This window comes from Neodiprion pinetum, chromosome 3 (assembly GCF_021155775.2).
Source record: "Neodiprion pinetum isolate iyNeoPine1 chromosome 3, iyNeoPine1.2, whole genome shotgun sequence".
In the NCBI taxonomy this organism is placed as follows: Eukaryota; Metazoa; Arthropoda; class Insecta; order Hymenoptera; family Diprionidae; genus Neodiprion; species Neodiprion pinetum.
Window position 1 is genome coordinate 29,793,268 of NC_060234.1, and position 18,405 is coordinate 29,811,672.

At 33.5% G+C, this 18,405-nt stretch overlaps 6 protein-coding genes across 11 annotated transcripts in view; 2 read left to right on the plus strand and 4 right to left on the minus strand.

The window, feature by feature from the left end:
* Positions 1-658: 658 nt before the first annotated feature.
* Vps29 (vacuolar protein sorting 29) lies at positions 659-2,252 on the minus strand. The gene is made up of 4 exons (XM_046618801.2): positions 2,102-2,252; positions 1,797-1,988; positions 1,341-1,576; positions 659-1,251 (listed from the first exon to the last, which is right to left on the minus strand). Exons 1-4 carry the CDS (start codon positions 2,102-2,104, stop codon positions 1,134-1,136), a joined length of 549 nt encoding a protein of 182 aa, XP_046474757.1. The 5' UTR covers positions 2,105-2,252; the 3' UTR covers positions 659-1,133.
* A 38-nt stretch (positions 2,253-2,290) lies between these two features.
* Rad9 (cell cycle checkpoint control protein Rad9) lies at positions 2,291-5,714 on the plus strand. The gene is made up of 6 exons (XM_046618760.2): positions 2,291-2,696; positions 2,947-3,149; positions 3,607-3,771; positions 3,949-4,108; positions 4,208-4,379; positions 4,531-5,714. Exons 1-6 carry the CDS (start codon positions 2,663-2,665, stop codon positions 5,213-5,215), a joined length of 1,419 nt encoding a protein of 472 aa, XP_046474716.1. The 5' UTR covers positions 2,291-2,662; the 3' UTR covers positions 5,216-5,714.
* On the minus strand, positions 3,969-13,516 carry LOC124215384 (kinesin-like protein Nod). Its single transcript, XM_046618729.2, has 12 exons — positions 13,438-13,516; positions 11,990-12,740; positions 10,782-11,092; positions 10,344-10,558; positions 9,584-10,148; positions 9,365-9,419; positions 9,205-9,300; positions 8,689-9,110; positions 8,385-8,469; positions 6,191-8,057; positions 6,029-6,113; positions 3,969-5,953 (listed from the first exon to the last, which is right to left on the minus strand). Exons 2-10 carry the CDS (start codon positions 12,296-12,298, stop codon positions 8,034-8,036), a joined length of 2,082 nt encoding a protein of 693 aa, XP_046474685.1. The 5' UTR covers positions 12,299-12,740; positions 13,438-13,516; the 3' UTR covers positions 3,969-5,953; positions 6,029-6,113; positions 6,191-8,033.
* LOC138190631 (kinesin-like protein KIF22) lies at positions 5,930-6,489 on the minus strand. Its single transcript, XM_069134387.1, has 3 exons — positions 6,191-6,489; positions 6,029-6,113; positions 5,930-5,953 (listed from the first exon to the last, which is right to left on the minus strand). The coding sequence occupies exons 1-3, from the start codon at positions 6,487-6,489 to the stop codon at positions 5,930-5,932; spliced, it is 408 nt and encodes a 135-aa protein (XP_068990488.1).
* EndoG (Endonuclease G) lies at positions 12,996-15,733 on the plus strand. Its single transcript, XM_046618784.1, has 5 exons — positions 12,996-13,368; positions 13,538-13,731; positions 14,056-14,292; positions 14,501-14,681; positions 14,968-15,733. The coding sequence occupies exons 1-5, from the start codon at positions 13,120-13,122 to the stop codon at positions 15,070-15,072; spliced, it is 966 nt and encodes a 321-aa protein (XP_046474740.1). The 5' UTR covers positions 12,996-13,119; the 3' UTR covers positions 15,073-15,733.
* The window catches only part of crb (cell polarity complex component crumbs), a 36,849-nt gene continuing 32,506 nt past the window's right edge, over positions 14,063-18,405 (minus strand). For 5 of the 6 annotated variants that reach the window (XM_046618706.2, XM_046618710.2, XM_046618707.2 and 2 more), the window contains one exon: positions 14,063-18,240. In XM_046618706.2, coding sequence (XP_046474662.1) covers positions 18,013-18,240 — 228 coding nt within the window. In that variant the 3' untranslated portion in view covers positions 14,063-18,012. The remainder of the gene's footprint in view (positions 18,241-18,405) is intronic. The other variant, XR_006882337.2, reaches the window with a different exon arrangement.

An 18,405-nucleotide genomic window follows, 5' to 3' on the forward strand; every position in this document is an offset into this window, starting at 1 on the left:
AAAAATTATGAAAAGCGTCCAATATTCAATAATGGACAAGGTAAGAATTAATAATGACCAAGTTAGAATTCAAACTGAAAATCACGAACAACTGACTTCAAGTCCAATTCGACATAAGTGCACCTTTCGCATGCGCTAGACGCTTTGATTGTATTCGTGAATTGAATTTTATTTGACCTTACTCAAACTTTGAAAAGTTTCAACAAATTTGACAATTTTCGTATAAATGCGACCTTATATCGATATAACATGTTTGGTTCGTTTCAAATAGTACGTAAATAAATACGCATGGACTTTCGAAATGGATATATTACAAATATTAAGAAATCTCATGTAATGTAAAAAAATTTGTGTGTAAATTTATAGAAATACAAATGATTTTTGAAAAATAACGTTGACCGCGTGTGCAAAATTCGTTTATACTTTGTATTACAGATTAAACAAAACGAGATTAATTTTTTGATAGCAGAAAAGATATGTTGACTCTGATTTTTGATATTTGTAATACATTTCCATTTTATAATTCAGGATTAAAATTCAGGAGAAACTTGAAATTGTTAGTGCTACGAATTTTCACTAAATTTCAACTGGGAACCCAGATTCGAAATAAAACTACAGTTCAGACTCTTTCATTGCCTCAAAATTTGAAGGAACCGGATTTGCATTATAAATAATGTTTATTGAGATATTGTACTTGATAACCAAATGTCAAGATGTATTGAAATATGTCCATTTTACAAACATGACAAATATTGAAAACAATATTGTACATATAACATAATACAACACAAATCGAACTATAGTGATCGCTATCAAGAAAATGGTAATATAAAGATATCGTAAATTATTTTATACATGGCATTCTGCCAAAAGCAGCTATTTGTGTAAAAATTAGCGCGATTTTAATTACTAATGTATACATCAAAATGATACTTATATGCGTGATACACATACCGTTAAATATATCTAGATTTCACCAAATCAGACACGGTTTTGGTGTATAACCAGTTTAAATTAAATATACAATTTCTTATCTTATGACTACTAGTCTCCAGCATATTCATGATTTTTAAATCTTTTAAAACAATCAGTATTGGTTTATTGTTCGTAAATATATGCATTGTGTAGAAATTCTAACTTTTCTTATATTCAATCCTCTCCACTTTGACCTCGTCTCCAACAAGCTGATAAACGTACGTTACCACAGTTGAGCTTTGAATATCCATGAGCACAAATGATGGGATAACTGACCTAAAACCAGTTTAAAAAAATAACGTAAGGCGCGGAAAACTAAGGTGAAGACTATACAATGATGGATTTTCAATATACAAAGAACTCACGTGTCCAAAGGATTGTACGCCCCAGTTGCAGATCCAGGATTGATGTAAAACTTATTTTCATGCTCATAAGCTTCAAATTTATGTGTGTGGCCAGATATCAATATATCAACATCTAATTGCCTCTGAATAAGAGCCAACGATTCCGGATCTCCCCATGGCACAACTTGATGCCCATGTGAGAGGCCGATTCTAAATTGCCCAACAGTAACAACTTTTTGTTCTGGGTAATTAAGGTTCTGCACGTATGAAAAAGTTATACACATATGAGATAATCTGTACATTATTCTAGTATAGAATAACTACTCAAGCTTCATAATAAATTTCTCCGACTTCTTGAGGTTTTGCACTAGGAAAAGTTCTATTCCTAATTTTCACTTGAACTATATGTCATTAATAAAACATCGTACAAAGGTGTAACAAACTCTAATCTTATTCAAACAATTATTTGATACTCGCCTCATCAAAATCTCCTCTGACCACGTGAACATCACTCGCCAAAGTTTTAAGATAATCGTAGGATTCCTTGGTACAAAGATTTCCGGTACACAATATGTGTTGTATTCTGCCTGGTACTAAAAGTTTTTTAAACTTACTAGGCAGGCTGCTGCATCTGTGCGGAATGTGTAAATCTCCCAAAACTAGTACAAGCTGTATAAATACAAGAGTGATTATTACAAGTGAAAACAGTTGATTTGAGGTTAGAGCACTCCAAACTCTCGTTATTCAATTAAGCATTATTAGAGTAACGCTGCGTTGCTCACCATGGTTGATCGGTTGATAGCTTTACGGTTGCTTAGTGTTTTATTACTTTCTTCCGTGACAATAATTAGTAACTCGATTAAATGTCAGAGGTGGTGTCGGAAGTGGGAGTGACAACTGACAGTACAAGATTCAAGAAAAACCCACCATGTGGGGCTGGTGGTTTGAGATAAAAGCTAAGGTTTAGTTTTGCTGAAGCAGCGTCGTTCCGCGATTAGCAAAATGAAAGCCTGTGGTTGGTTTGAGATATGGAAATGCCCTTTACCATTTTTATTTTATAATATAGAACCAATGATGGGGCTTAGTTTGCCTGTCGCTATATCAAAATTTCAACTTGAAAACTTGATTCAAGGAAATAGTGAATAAGATCCTATTTGGATTTTCGTGTCTCTCGCGTCTCGCTGGCGGTGTTTGAAAACAAGTGTGTTTACGGCGCGGGAAGAGGTCTTTGACTTTGATCTGATTCTATAAGTATTATTAGTTTTTAATTCGGCGTAAGATTTCTTGACAGCCGACAATTGTCATCTGAGAATCTCGTATAGCGTAATAATAACTCTTTCACAATGAAATGCGTCGTGCCGGGTGCTAACGTCAAAGGTATATCTACATCCGTATTTCTCGTTAAGGTTATGTAAACGCGTACACTCAAGAAATTTTCAATTCTATAATGTATATAGTTTTACTATAATCTACTAATTCACATTCACGTCTCAAGACTCTATCCTGCTTTGTTTACCCTTACTAGCCTATTCGAGAATTATTGTAAATTATTCATACTGGCTACTGATGTAAGAGAATAAACCGATTGTTTGAAAATATATTTATTGCAATCTATGATTCTTCATAGTTTTAGCAAAGGCCATTCATTCGTTGGCCAAAATTGGGGATGAAATGTACATCAAGCCGCAAGATGCAGGAATATCATTCCAAACTGTAAACATGGCTAGATCAGCATACGCTAGTTTCACATTCTCGGAAAGTTACTTTTCGTATTACACTTACGGTAATTTGGAGCAAGATGATGCTTTGAGGTGTCAAGTTACCATGCGCGTGAGTTATTCAATAACTTAATATTAATTTTAGATAATCTTGTGTTACATTTTACCTAAATTAAACAGACACTTCTTACTATCTTCGTCAATGATGTTATTTTCTAGATAGATACTTTCAGCCCCTGATTTAAAGAAAAATATGCAATTTAAAAAGTGGTATATCTTGCTGTAAAAGAAAAAACTGCTGTGAAAAAATTACGTTTTGATTAAATTCCTATCTAATTACCATTGTTGCAGAACATAATCTATAAAAATATTCTTAAATCTATTCCTAGAAATACATGAATTATATATAATCCTTGCAATGTTCTTTATTAAGTGATATTTAATCAAGACATACCGATTCTCCGACAATATATACACATGTAAATTTTTTTGCTCTATTGATCTACACACACTGAACGATCGAATATACTACTGCAATGTATTATTTGTTGATAATAAATCATATGCAGTCTGCAATGGCTGTTTTTAAAGCACCAGGTACCTTGGACCGGCAAGTGGAAACCTGCCAAATAAATTTGGAAGCCAATAGCTGTAAACTTGTTTTTGTTCTGAAGTATAGAAATGGCATTACAAAAACACATTTTCTACCAATTATCGATTGCCAAATTTTACAGGTAAATTAAATCACCTGTTATAAACCCATTGACACTCATGTATTAATTTTTTTATGACTTCAATTTTATCTAGGATCATAATAAATCCTATTACAATTTGAAAATTGGCAAAGTTTGTTCCTCCAGCTCAACGAGAACACAAAAATGCAGTTTTCGTAAGAATATTAATTTTTTCAGGCAGCTTTTTCCTCTCAATCATCACCCAATCAACTAACTGCACAGCACAAAGTTTTATCTGATGCAATGCAAAACTTCCAGCAACTAGGTCTTATCGAAATAACTTTAGAAGTAACTCCACAGAAAGTATTGCTCAGGAACTATGTCGACGATACTTCAGGTATACAATTCACTTACTGCTTTCCAAAGAAGTATCACATGTTACTAACTCGCAACATGATCTTATTATCATTAAATTAATGGCCATCTACTGCTACAGATTTGTCAAAAGTTACCAGAACACAGTTAGCACTTGGAGTTGGCGAATTTGAGGAACACAAAATTGGAAAAGATACTGCAATAACGTTTTGTGTAAAAGAATTTAAAGCTCTTCTAAGCTTTGCAGAAGCAGTGTCCTTGCCAGTTAGCATACACTTTGAAGCAGCAGGAAAGTAAGAAGTGAAAATGTATTATGTTAATGATTACTGTCCCAAGTTACATAAAATAATGTTGGTACCGCCAATTGTAAAAAGATTTTGTGATGATATACTACGAAAATTTCAGTTATGCATACTGCCTACAGGTTGTTTTTTTTTATTCCAGACCAGTAATATTCATAATGAAAAGTTTGACATTCGAATCAAGTATAGTTTTGTCTACATTAAACCCTGAAGGAGATAATCGATCAGAAGCTTCGACGATTCGTAGTCGAGAACAAACAATGCTTAAAAAAGCAGCTGCCAGCAAACGGATACCTAGAAAAACTAATGCATCTGCTAATCGCAAGCTAAGGAATCAACCAAAAAATGTTAGAGCAAGATACAATACATCTGCTTTTTCACCTATGGAAGTTACGAATATGAAAGTGAAGAAAAACTACGAAGCGCACCACGAAGATTTAATGAACACTGACTCAAATGAAGATTGTTTACTTTCAACTGTCGGCAATAAATCAGTCAGTTCAGATATTGCTTATGAAACAAAAGTTCGTCTAAGTACACCAGCCATCATAGAAAATCGCAGTCGAATACCAACTGATTCCATGCCAGTTTCAAATTCGAAATCCTCCGCTAAATCAATTTTTTCCACTATAATAAATGATGCAGCGAGGTCAGAAACTAACTCTGCAGAAACTGTCAATGAAGATCTTGTTCCCAATTCACCACCAAAACCTTCTAGTAAAAAAGCAAAGACCATTTTCAAAAAATGCTTTCAAACAACATTCGATCCAAGAATGCTTCCAGGACATGATATTGTTTTAGCTGAGGATACTGACGACAGTGATTGATACTACTGAGATTTCTCTTTGTACTTCGCAAATAAATGAAACATTGGTTACTATATATCACAAAATCTACTGTGACTGCTGGCATACTGTAATTGTAAGTATATCGCAGAGCAGAAAATGTCCAATAGGAGATGACAATACAACACATGGCTTCATGTATCTAACAGAGAAGCGAATTAAAATACATAAATGGCTGTCAACTAATTGCTATGAGCGTATGTCTTCTAAAGATATCAATATTAAAGTATTTTCCTGGAAGAAGTTTAGAAAATCTCATTGACAACAAATTCACATGATAGTTTTTCCAATAGTAAACTTTCTTCATTTTTTGCTAGGTCCAATGTTATAAGTGTGTACATTAGTTCAACACATACATTTGAGATTCAAAATAATTGTTGAAAATATCAAATATATATTATAATTGTTCGATTGAATTTGTAGCTACAAAATATTTGCTACCAAATAAATTTAATATTTAAACAAATATTTTTCATCTATATCAACTTGGATTTTCACCAGCACAAAACACAACAAATTTGAAAAACAACAAAAACTCTGTAAAGAAACAATATCATTTACATTGCAAAATTAGGGTTTCAATATATTTACGGGTATTCACGAACATGATATCGCCAGGCATATACTCTTCAACCAGCAACAAGAATTTAACACTCCAATTACCATATCCTTCAGGTCACTTTGATATCACCAATATCAATCAAGAACAATGTTGTTAGCCTGGAAGGAATTTGATCAATTGATTATACTGATTATTTGTGTGACTCAAACATGAAGAAACTTTGAATTACATACCGACAGAAATTGTTTAAAGACTCTCGGAGACCATCCAGGCATGTTCTCTAGGTCCCTAATAGTTTCCAACTTCCCATTTAGTTTCCTATAAATAATATATTTACTTTTCTTTAATGCTCGAGCTTTTACACTTCTGCAGTCAGAGACTACTGTGAATTATACCTGTATTGATCCAGCATCATTGCTGTTTTGGGTCCAATACGGGCGAGCGACTCCAATTCCTTTGGCGAGCCCTGGTTAAGCAATTTCAAAATGTCACTGTTATGAGTACTTTGGACTTCTGTGAGTGAACTATTCATAACCCGATTCTCTTCGCTGACTGTCGTTAATTGTGTTTCCGTTTCAACATCGGTATCTTCCGTTTTACTTTCGTAATTGACTTTACTGCTATTACCAGCTAGCTTTAACTTATTGTGACGAAGCCTTCTATCAGATTTTTCTACATCAATATTACTGGTCATCTTGTGTTTCGAGAGATTTTTTACTTTATATTTTCTGCGGCTTAGCTTGTTGGACACCTCATCTGCAGATTCATCAGAGTCTTTGTTTTTTGAAAAATTAATTTTTTTTTTCGCACTAAAGATTATAGACTTTCGGCGACGTTGAATTCGCTTCGCTTGCTGGTTATTTTTGGTATCATTTTCTGTTTCTGAATTTTCATAATGGGTTGCTTCATTTACACCAGATGTATTGTGATTACCAGACGAATGAGACTTGTTTGCGTTAGATTTTTTCTCAGCTGTTTTTAAGATTTTTCTCACAGTAGAATGACTTGTTTTTCCCAATCTTTCGCTTGACATATCAGATTCCTCGTCTTGGGTATTCAGTGAATCCAATTTTCTTTTGCTGCCAAATACAGTTTTTTTCCATTGGTTATCAATTCGCTGAGTTTCTTCATCCGTTTTAGCAGCACTGTCTGTCTCAAAATTATTATTTAATAGTATTTTCCCTTCATTTGTAGACATACCATTATCACGAGAAAAATCAGTTCCAGCCAGATTTGACTCTTTCTTGTGAATTTCAGGATCCATTCTCACAATAATATAAACCGATTATGTATGATAATTACGAAAATTTATTCAATATGATATATAATATGATTATATGATATGATATTAACTATCATTATCGGCATATCTATATAAATCATATAGTTTTCATTCAAATACCGCAAACACGGTTCACTAATTGTTACAGGTAAGCATCTAACTCACAGCCAAGAAATACCGTGTTTACAAGTTTCAGTATTGGATACTACTGAGAGTAAAGCTAGAATTAATCACAATAACAGTGTGGTTCTCAACATACCAGCTAAACAGCTACACATACTATTTATTATTGATCTTATAATGAGAACCACGAATTCCTAGAACCGTGACAAGAGGCATTTTTTAACAAAATGTACGGGGTCAAACGTACGTAAACACTATGTTACTATATATTTCTTCTATTGCCCACTTCTAAATTCTACAGTTGCGTATACCAGTTCAAGTTTAAATCTTGCGCAACCGGCCTGAAAATTAAAATTTCAACAAGTTTCCTCATTCAATTTCACTCGTCGTTATCGTGTCTCTTATTTATAACATACCAATGTGTAAATATCCCGCAAGACGGATTAAAAAGCAAGAAATTTTTTCTCTAACAATAAATTGAAAGTTTTCCAGTGTTTTCAATAAAACCGGTTAAAGATCAGTACTGTTGAATTCAAATTTTACTAATTCATGAGTTGAATAGCGTGATTTTAACTGACTAATGACTAATTTTGAAAAAAGCCTTACTGAAACAACATATCGAAAGTTTGTAAATACTTTCTTTGAAGTGACTACGATTTTTTATCACAGACTTATGCAAACAAAAACGGAGCTTATGAAATAAGTATAAAAACGATGGTAGTTAAAATTTTCAAGTAAGTAATTGAGTATATTATATATTTTTTTGATATTGCGCATAAGCAGACATAAAATCGTCAAAAAATTCCACCTTTGTTCAGCGAGCATACGAAATACTATTCCAGAAACACGTTATTTGCCTGAAACAATTAAGGCAAATAATTAATACATGTTGTACACATACAATACAATTATTGAACTGATGTATTGCAAAACTGTAGGATACACAAGAATCTCGATTTTAGAAAACGTATTTCTTGGTGCTGTGCTACTGAGAATGGTCAGGCATAGAACCAACAGCTCCATACATAAAAAAAATACAACTCAACATTTCGCACACAAGCAGCAACATATTGAATATACGGTTGAAAAAGGAGGTCTAAACGAATTTGATTGTGAATACTTTGGTCTCGAGTTGCTGTCAGAATCGAGGCTTGAGTTTATTGGATTTCAGTATTACAACTTACCGCAAAAAATCTGTCACGAACTTTTTTAGTCCAAATGGGGATGTTCTCTAAGTCTTTCAAAGATCTGAAGTTTCCATGTATCAATCTGGAATTATGCAATTGTTTGTGGTTATATTTGTTTAACATAGTATATCAAGTGTCCTTTGAACTTGTATATTTTTCATCAGTATATCTATGCCTATCCAATGCTAACTAACATAGATGATCAAGATTTGAGGTAACCCACTTTTGAAGCTAAAAGTCCTGAAAATCGCATTTACAGTCACAAATGCGCTTCAAATAGTTAAAACAAAATTGTTATTACCTGTATTGATATATTGTTATCGCTGTTTTGCATCCAATTAGTGGCAAGGCTGTCAGTTGTTCTGCAGTACTGGTATTTAATATTCTTAAAATGTTCTTACTATGTGCCATTCGCTTGTACTTCAATTCTTTTGTTTCATTTTGAGTATTGTCAGAACGGTCATTGTCTGAACGTTCGTCATTCGATTCCTGTGAGTCTGGATCTTGCTTCAACATCGATTGTAAGTAGTTTTCAGCAAATTTCATCATTTTTCTTGAACTGGGACAATTAATTTGTTTACGTTCTAAGATTGTACCAGCATCATGTAGTTCTGTATTTGAGGGTGCAAAAAAATCAGTTGTTATAACAGCATTCATCCTTTTTATCATGTTTCCTCGTTGGTGATATATTCCGACTTTTCCCTGATCACCACCTGTCACATTCTGTAAAATCGAATAATATTGAAGGTTTAGCATTTTCTGTCTTCAGAAATTGACTTGTAAAAATTTATTTTCCGAGGTGAGCTAATTTTTTTACTGAAGCTTGATGAACAGATTGTGGTTGCATTGGTAAAATGGGACTGAGTAATTCAAGATCAAAAACTGGGCATTCATATTGCATTTCTGCAGATATCTGCAAAATAAGAAACAAATTATTTTCCTACACACGTACACTTTAATGCATATAAATTTCTCACCTCGGTTTTCAGTGTTGGTAGGTGCAGTTTTGCATTAGTTTCATCTACTGGGGAGCTGCAAAAAGTAATCACTCATTGATGAATTCCTATATTAAAAACTGAATCTGTACATAAAAAAATTGATATTAATAATTCACTATCTGTATAACATTGGGATAGCAACAATTTGCGATTGCGTAGTGATGCGAATGTGTCGCAGATACATCAATAAACATATACCTTGAACAACTATCTCCTTGAAGTGTGTCACATTGATATTGTTTAGGTCTGGTCGAGTTTGTGCTTACGCTAGTGTCATATTCACTTTCAGTTTGTAGTTCGCCAATAGAGACTGTCGAAGCTAATGAATGTAGAGGCTCGACAGAAGTCAATCCCGGTTGTTCATCTTTTACAGGCATATCAGTGGGCTTCAATGGCGTTACATTTTCTTTAGAATCCTGTTTCATTTCAGCTCGATAAAAATTTTCGTCAGTCTTTTTGAGAATTACACTACATATTTTCATTTTGTAGTTTGATGATGCTGCTGACACGGAATCTTCTGCAGGATCCAAAATCAGGACGGTGCTTCCAGCTGGTGATAATAATGTAGAAAGTTGTCGAGTTGTGTCTTCCAGCCGATTAGTAAATTTGGTACACGAAGTAGTACCGTTCATTTGCAGAGGGTGTATTTCTAAATTCTTCGTACGTTCAGCAAAGTGTAGTACCTTCATAGTATTATTGTAATCAGACGGATGAGTAGTCATGCAAGCTACCAAAGATATAAGGCTCTTGCTATCTACAAAACCTGCAAGGAAATCGATTTGAAATAAAAAAACATAATTACACATAGAGATATGATTTGGCCAATCAAACAGGATAAACACAAGTTGAAAAATTGAAAAATGTGTTTTGAACCATAGAATATGTGCAAACGAAGTAGGGTGCAGCAACAAAGTTTGGTAGTAAAATAAAATTGTTCAGGTATGCAATTAATAATCACCTTTCAAAACTGATGTCAATGTACTGTTATTGTGCACTGTTGAAACTGAACCCTTAGCTTCTGGAATTGATGTAATCACTCTATTTAATATTGAAAGACTTTTATTGACATGACCTTTTTTAACAAATGCTGGATTATTCTCAGCTTCCATTTGGTCAAAAATTTCTGATCCTGCTAGATCTACTAGATTTAATTTTGATTCTAGTAATGTTTCCCTGCAACATGAGTTTTATATAATTCACTGAGAACATGTGTTAAATATAAGTCATGTAAAAAACCTACAGTTGTACAAGAAAGAGTGGTCAAATAGATTAATCATAGATTTTAGATTGCCACATTACTTACTATCCAAGAACTTAATATAATTATATTTGGATTTTTACAGTTATTACAAATACCAATATGAGGAGTAAAGATAGATATCATTTGATTATTTACCCATCTGGAATCTTTAGATGAAGTGTCACGATTGTGTGTGATTGCGGATCATTCAATGGCAACATGTGTTCTTGCTTCAATTCAAGAGCTGCTTTAATGAGTTGAAATCCTTCTTCTTTTGTTTTGATATTATGAACTTTTGGATTTATTGCTACGTGTTTATGAATCTCAAGTGCAATCCCCATATTCAGTAGATCATGAGGTTCTTCATCTAATATCTCTATTATTGACATCGAAACTTCAATTGCATTCTGCTCAAAGACGTGCTTTATACATCGCTGTATCAAACCAGTGGTGTGCCAACTATTCAGCTATACAAAAATTTGTGCACAAGTCTTATACAGTAGACTATATAATCACAACTTATACATATCTTAAGAAAACATGGGTATTGTTTTGGATAATGTTTTCAGTGAGTTGAAAAAAGTTGCAAGAGGCTGAATGTAATATGACTCTTTCTTTAGGTTTTACTTTCTAATTGTAAGAATTCAAATTGAGTAGTGCTGGAAACCAATGCTAAATAGTAATGATCACTCATTTGAATTCAATCTGTGTTTACAAAAAATGTGAAACTGTAAATTACAAAACAATGTTCTTTTTGCTTTTGTTCAATATTTTCTTGTTCGTAATACTGACAAAGGCATATATTAATATATCAATATTTTTGAGTCAGCCCATGTTTCAAAATAAAAAAGTTCTTCACGAACATTTCAGGCCAACAAAACTTAATTGTCAATTGAATTTATGGTTTCCAAGTTTAATTAACAGAAGTTTATGGTGAAATTTCTCTTTATGCAGAGATAATCATGCTTTTTATTTTTCAAATACAATGTGAAAAAGCCATCCGGAGCTTAAACATCCAGTTTCAAATATTCTTAAAAATTTTCCATAAAAATCTATGGTCTAAAGTTTGGAGCTTGTTTAAGAATAAAGATCCAGTGAACTTGTATTAAAATCTTTATTTATCGTGTCAGAAGACCAAATTTAAAATTTAATAGCATATGTACTCTACCAAAAGTTATGGTTAGTATTTTTTGGTACTTGAAAGTGGTTTGTGTCACACTGTAATCTCAGTTGGACTGTGAAATATGTTCTCGCATATAGTGGCAAAATAATGATGTAGTGAAAAATTGGATCACTTAAGCTCACAGTCAGTATTAAACACAAAAGAGTTATTAAACTTTTATGTAAGTACAATAAATTATTACCAGTGGGAGTAGAGTTCCCATTGTATAAGATTTCCCACTTCCAGTTTGACCATATGCCAAAATTATAGAACTGTAGCCCTGGAGTGTTTTCTCAACCACGGAATATGCAACTGCCTTATAAACACGTTCCTGTGATGCATTCCCCCATTTGATATGATCGAAAGTGAATAACTCGCCATTAATTTTTAACGCTCTAGAGTCTTCTGCCACTTTGGATATAACTGACTTATAATCTGAGCTGGGTTTGCACGGTTTGATGCGTACAGTGACTTGTACGTTGGAACATTTCTTCTTAGATGATGATGCCATAACTGTTGCAAATTTCAGATGTACTTTATAGTCAACCAGAATTAGGAAAATAGAATTCGTTGCAGAGTCGTTGACGGAAAAATATTTTGTTTACGTTTTACACGTGAGCTCTATTACAAATAAAAATTCATTATAAGGGTTCGGTGCTACTTGGTTTCTGTATGCTTTTCTCTTCCGGACGAAATAAAGCGAGTTCAGAAAACTTGCGTCAGGTATACGGAAAAGATAGGCCGTATTTTAAAAACGAACGTTAAAACGTTAACGAATCGTGTATATTTTACCCTTGAAATATGTAACTCGACAGTATTGTGGAACCACCGCTATATCAAAGAGATTTCGAATCAATCTGGACTCGCTGCAAGTCTGGATAAGTTCCGCGTAATTGGACGGATCTTCCGTTTTGCGTCCTTCCTATATGTGAGTTCCGACTTAAAACTGTGATCTAAAACAAATGACGTGTCGTAAGGATCATTGAAAGCGACGTTTTATTATAGGTATGTATGTATTCATTCGCTCAAGTTGAAAACTTCAGTCTACACCGCGCCACGAATTGTAGAAATTTGCGCTGTAAAATTGCTTTTACTGGCGACTTCCGGTCTATCCGGCAATCCGATTGGCTTTGGACGGGCCAAAACGAGCGAATGGAGCGTCCCGACGTTGAGTATGCGCAGTCGAAACTGATATCAGTGGCAGCTGAGTTTTTTGGCCTTAAACCAGGTCGTCTGCTACGGCGTGCGATATAGTACAGTTAAATCATTGGCTGCATTGCTGGAACTTTGTAAGCAAGATTCTAGTTACGAATAATAGCAAAAGCGTCAGGTATGGCTTTGAAGATAACCGCGTTAACCAGCGTTGGTCTCGGAGGATGGTACGCGGGCCAGCTTTTTGAGAAATGGAAACACGTTCAAAAAGATCGCGACTGTCAGACGAGTCTTCTCTCGGAGTTTAGCATTGAGAGAATGCCAGGACTTCCAATATTTGGAACAGTCTCAGCAGCAACTCCTATAGGATCGAACAATAATGATTCACATTTAACGAGCCTTTCAACGTCAACTTCGAGGACTTCGCAGGCATGTTATTCAAATTATAATTTATAAAGTATTTCCCAACTCAATTCGCAACTAGAACATCAACCCTACTTTGGTCTATCTCTCATTTTTATCCTTGTTTGCACTGTAATTAGCTTCAGGCAACGTACAAAATTACGTGTTAAATCCGTATCATTTTCACTACTAATAGATAATGAGGTTTGGTTTCCCTGGTCTTGATCATGTCAGATCGTATGATGATTTTGTACTGTCATATGACAGACGTAACAGAATTGCCCATTGGGTGTTCGAGCACCTTTCGAAGGATAATGTGAAGTCCAATGGAGACGTCGACAGGTCCCAGTGTGAATTCAAACCTGATAAAACCATACATCCATTTTTCAGGTAAAGTATGCAGTTCATCTCATTGTCAAATATGCATGAGGTTAAAGTTAGTAACGTTACTGTAACAATGCACGTTTAGGAAAACTTGTTACTCCGCACCTTTGTGATTGTCCGAAATTAAGTAAATCGTAATAAACAAAACATACTCATATATTAGAAAGCCAACTCCGTGAAAATCATTTAAAAATTACGGAATAATCTTTACCTTGATGTTTCGGTACGGTAATGATAGTAAATTTAGGCTCATAAATATTTTAAGTAATTGCAAAGTAGTCGTAAGAAAATTTGATTGTGTATTAAATTCCCTCTGCTTTTTCATGCTAGGTCAGACAATAAAGATTATAAATACAGTGGTTATGATCGTGGACATTTAGCAGCAGCTGGTAACCACAAAGCACATCAAAAACATATTGAACAGACATTTTTCCTGTCAAATATAGCACCACAAGTAGGGGTAGGTTTCAACAGAGATGCTTGGAATAAACTGGAAAAATATGTGAGAAAGATGACTGAAATTTACACAGATGTGTATGTTTGTACAGGGCCCTTGTTTCTTCCTAAGTAAGTAGATGTACAAGTTTGCAAGTGGTATGAGAATTTATCCTTTGATGTCATTTAGGACTTAAATATAAGATTTTCATAAGAATTGCTAAATGAAAATATCCTAGTTTCTGATACTTGGGTTTGGGCCTTTCACTTTATAGATGCACCATACTTCTTTATTCATTATCGTTATAACGACATTCAATAATTATACGTATATTAACAGAAAAGAAGTTGATGGGAAAAAATATATAAAATACGAGGTGATTGGCACAAATCATGTGGCTGTACCTACGCACTTTTACAAAGTAATCGTGGGGCAAACTAAAGATTGCAGATTAGAAATGGAAGCCTTTGTGATGCCAAATGCTCCAATAGACAGCACGGCACCATTGGCAAATTTTCAGGTATACCGTGGGTCGAAATAGCTTCTGTTCAAAACAAATAAGTGTAATAAAGTTTTCCAGCATATTTCATTCAATTCATAAATCAACCTATTCAGACACAATAAAATATAAAACTAATTTTATGGGATATTATTTAATTCTTTGTCTGATGTATGATATTGTTTTAGACACTTATTTGTAAGGATTTAAATATAAACCTCTAATTCACTATTTTCCCTTTGTATGACAGGGTTGAAAATACATTGAATAAGATTCTATACTAAAGCACCTAATATTCGTATCACAGGTACCACCGGAAAGTGTCGAACGAGCTGCAGGCCTTTTATTCTTTGACAAAATATCACGCGATAAATTATCCAAGATAAATGGAAAACGTGTTGGATGGACGTAATGTTTAATCACTATAACAGGAAGTAAATGAATTATACACGTACAGAGCCTTTTCCCTGACTCTAAACAGAGAATGCAGTAGAAGCCTGCTCAATCAAATCTTCATGCACAACAAAAATATTATGCAGCTTGCTGCGGTTTGTTACACCTTGTGTATAATTCTTTTACATAGCTTCAAGGAAACAGCGCTCTACATATATTTTACTTCTGTTGACTACATCTATAGATTTCTTTTATTTTGTTGAAATTGTAAATACTTAAATACCCTTCCAGTCGGAGCTATAGGTTTGAATTACCAAGAGCAAAACACATTGTTGAGTTTCTTAAAAAAACTAAAAACAATAATATAATCTCACATTATGTGTTATGTAAATGATATTTTATTTTCAAATTCGTAACCAAATAATAGCTCCTACTGATGCATCATAATCCATAATGGTGCTGAAATATACCTAAGGCCTGATTGTACCATGGCAAATTAAAGTTGAGCTGAATTTCAAGTGCTAAAAATGAAGTTAAGATCCACTTTAATTTCAAATAACAGAGCAATCGGGTCTTATATGTAGATACTGTATAGTTTTGTTCTAGTCTTCCGTGTGTTGCAATGTAAATATTACCGTATCATGAGCTGAAAAAATAAACAAATAAATATTTTCAAATAACTTGCGTATTTCATCACTCTTCACTTGTCCATCTCCCAATAATTTAATATCAACGAAGTTCAGAGTCACATGGGGTAAATTTATCGTCCAAATATTTTTCATTCACGTTGTGTGAAAAAAATTACAAATTTTATATTTACAATTTCCGAAATAAATGTATACAATTTTATTTTGTACAATAAGCTGATATATTGTTATATAGTAAAGGAGGGCTGTTAGATGATTTACTGTTTTACGAACTGTAAAAGTAGTTATATAAACTTCTTACAGACCTATTTTCTCTGTATAAAATACTTTCACCAATATCTGGTTCGAAAATCATTTTAATAAATCTGCTATTTCATATTATACTTGCTGCTACCATGTAGCTGTACACTTCGAGTGAATACTTTGCAAATAAATGTTATTATAGGTATACTATAATTCTGTATTTATTATTACAACTTTGAAGTTTTGTCTAAGCAGAACTGTATATATATGTATATATATACATATACGTATAAATGAATGCAGTTAACTTTTACATAAACTATGAATCAGAAGAAAATTCTGCATGCAAGTTGCAGCTACTAAACGCCACAGTGATTCTGATTTAAATAAATTAAACATGCAGATCAATGTTGTAACTATGCAATTCATTCTTGTTTACAGAAACTCAAAACTTGAGCCCTGAACACTATACAAGACGAATAACACGATTTTCGTAAAATCGTAAAATCCTTCCGATCCAGTCATTTCTAATGATTAAATTCGAGCAAATTCCTTCCTACAATCAAAAACTTTCACTACAATTACTTTGGTCGTCATGGTAAATGTTATATACCAAATTAAAAATCAATTTTCAGTACGAAATGTGTATAGAGATCTTATCCATAAAAACCACTATTAATATCCTTAACTTATAATCTACAGTATTTACAAGAATAATTAACGGAGTGCTGTTTTAAAAATCATAGTTCCAGGCTCATCAAACGAAACAAAATACATTTCTACAAATGATTCAAGCACTTCTATACCGTTCATAAATAGATTATAATTATCAATATCATTATTATTATTATCAGTAATCCTTCACTGATATTTGCGTTTATTGCTCACGTTTAAGTAAAGACATCAAATTATGCTTCAGAGATCTTTTAATTGAGTCAAATATTGGGAATATTTTAAGTAGTATATCTCTATATACATAGAGACATTCAGAGTGGTTGTACATATATATTAGGCACTAAATGGACGGGTTGCGTTATATTTATAGGCCTTCTTCAATATTATAAGTAAATTATTCAACATTAAGGACACTTATTATCGCTTAAGTACACTTCGAATGGATTCGTTTAGTTCAAGTATCACTGTTAATCTTATACTGAGCATATATAGGAACCTACTCGAGTGCATTTATTTTTTTGTTTTCGGAATGCATTGTAACGATATATCTAGGTCTCGTTTTTTTTTAACACTAGCTTCTGCATATCAGGTGTTATTATTGTCATTCTATAAGGCCGTCATAAGTTGACTGGTCAATGATGAGAAAAGCTTACAATTAGTTTTCAAGACTATCTAATTATATGAAATTGTTGGGCAGATAAAGTGTGACTCAGATAGCCTAATTGCTAATAAACGGTTGAATTTCGTTTAAAACTCAATCCTGGATGGCGATCCTACATTTTTTCACACTTGATCTAAACATCACCAACTGCATAAATCTGATGGTGGCCTGATTTCATATATATTGCGTCTAAAGTAAACTGCTTAAAAAATCCATTGGTAATGCAATACTGTAACAGAATATTTTTCAGAACTTGGGTAAATGCACTCATGAAGCAGTTATCCTGAAACTCAACTGATGCTAAAAAAAAGCTCTCCTAATTGTTTCTAATTCAGTTACTGCATATAATAGTGCATTTTAAGAACCGCAATATAACATTCATGTACATGAGTAAAATACGGCAATTTCTGGTCGTTTGTCATCTGCTAGAAGGTAAAACAGTCAATAAAATTTATATTAACACCTGCTTTTGTCTTTTCTCTTTAGAAACTAGATTTCGATTCAATTGAAAATTCATCAGTTTCAACATAAGCAAGTTCACAAACGAAATGAACATCCGCCTAATATACAGAAATAATCGTTTCTATTACTTATCTATACCCTTATTAACTGGTGTTATGACAAAAATAATGCTTACAAAATCTCATTGCGGCTGAGGAGTAGAAGAAACAATAACTTATTCAAGGGACTAGGTTTAACTGACGACAACTCATGTTTACACACTTCAAGTTCCCTAGATCAATCTTTCTTCCGGCGGAGGTTTCATCACATTGTCCATTTCTACTCTGGGGTTACTAAATTCTTGAGCACTGGGGCTATATGTACCGCGAGTAGCCCGTTTTTTTCGAGCCATCATAAAAAGGGCTATTAATGACCCTGCACCAATCAAAAGTAAACAACCCACGATGGGGCCAACTATTACAGCAATGTCCAGTGCTTGGCTGCCCAAAGAAAGTTTTTGCTAAAAAAAAGTTTAATTACGTTGACATCACAAGAAAACAGTTCTCATTATTACATTTTTACACCGTAACCCTTCTGAGATCTGAGTTGTCCCGCCCATATCGCAGTTCTAGTGGCAACTCTAATATTGTGGGTGGTTTGAGCATTCAGGGATCAATATTTGATT

Bases quoted from the DNA above. Each gene is read 5' to 3' on its own strand.
- Rad9 (XM_046618760.2), top strand. From the start codon at position 2,663: ATGAAATGCGTCGTGCCGGGTGCTAACGTCAAAG. The intron at 3,150-3,606 runs GTGAGTTATTCA...AATCATATGCAG, and splicing joins GGTGTCAAGTTACCATGCGC to TCTGCAATGGCTGTTTTTAA. The intron at 4,380-4,530 runs GTAAGAAGTGAA...TTTTTATTCCAG, and splicing joins CACTTTGAAGCAGCAGGAAA to ACCAGTAATATTCATAATGA.
- Vps29 (XM_046618801.2), bottom strand. The intron at 1,577-1,796 runs GCGAGTATCAAA...TCATACGTGCAG, and splicing joins TCAGAGGAGATTTTGATGAG to AACCTTAATTACCCAGAACA. The intron at 1,252-1,340 runs GTGAGTTCTTTG...AACTGGTTTTAG, and splicing joins GCGTACAATCCTTTGGACAC to GTCAGTTATCCCATCATTTG.
- LOC138190631 (XM_069134387.1), bottom strand. From the start codon at position 6,489: ATGACCAGTAATATTGATGTAGAAAAATCTGATAGAAGGCTTCGTCAC. The intron at 6,114-6,190 runs GTATAATTCACA...TATTATTTATAG, and splicing joins ATGATGCTGGATCAATACAG to GAAACTAAATGGGAAGTTGG. The intron at 5,954-6,028 runs GTATGTAATTCA...AATTCCTTCCAG, and splicing joins TCTTTAAACAATTTCTGTCG to GCTAACAACATTGTTCTTGA.
- LOC124215384 (XM_046618729.2), bottom strand. From the start codon at position 12,298: ATGGCATCATCATCTAAGAAGAAATGTTCCAACGTACAAGTCACTGTA. The intron at 10,559-10,781 runs GTAAATAATCAA...CTCATGTTGCAG, and splicing joins CATCTAAAGATTCCAGATGG to GGAAACATTACTAGAATCAA. The intron at 9,301-9,364 runs GTGAGAAATTTA...CTTATTTTGCAG, and splicing joins TACCAACACTGAAAACCGAG to ATATCTGCAGAAATGCAATA.
- EndoG (XM_046618784.1), top strand. From the start codon at position 13,120: ATGGCTTTGAAGATAACCGCGTTAACCAGCGTTGGTCTCGGAGGATGG. The intron at 13,369-13,537 runs GCATGTTATTCA...CACTACTAATAG, and splicing joins CAACTTCGAGGACTTCGCAG to ATAATGAGGTTTGGTTTCCC. The intron at 14,682-14,967 runs GTATACCGTGGG...TTCGTATCACAG, and splicing joins CACCATTGGCAAATTTTCAG to GTACCACCGGAAAGTGTCGA.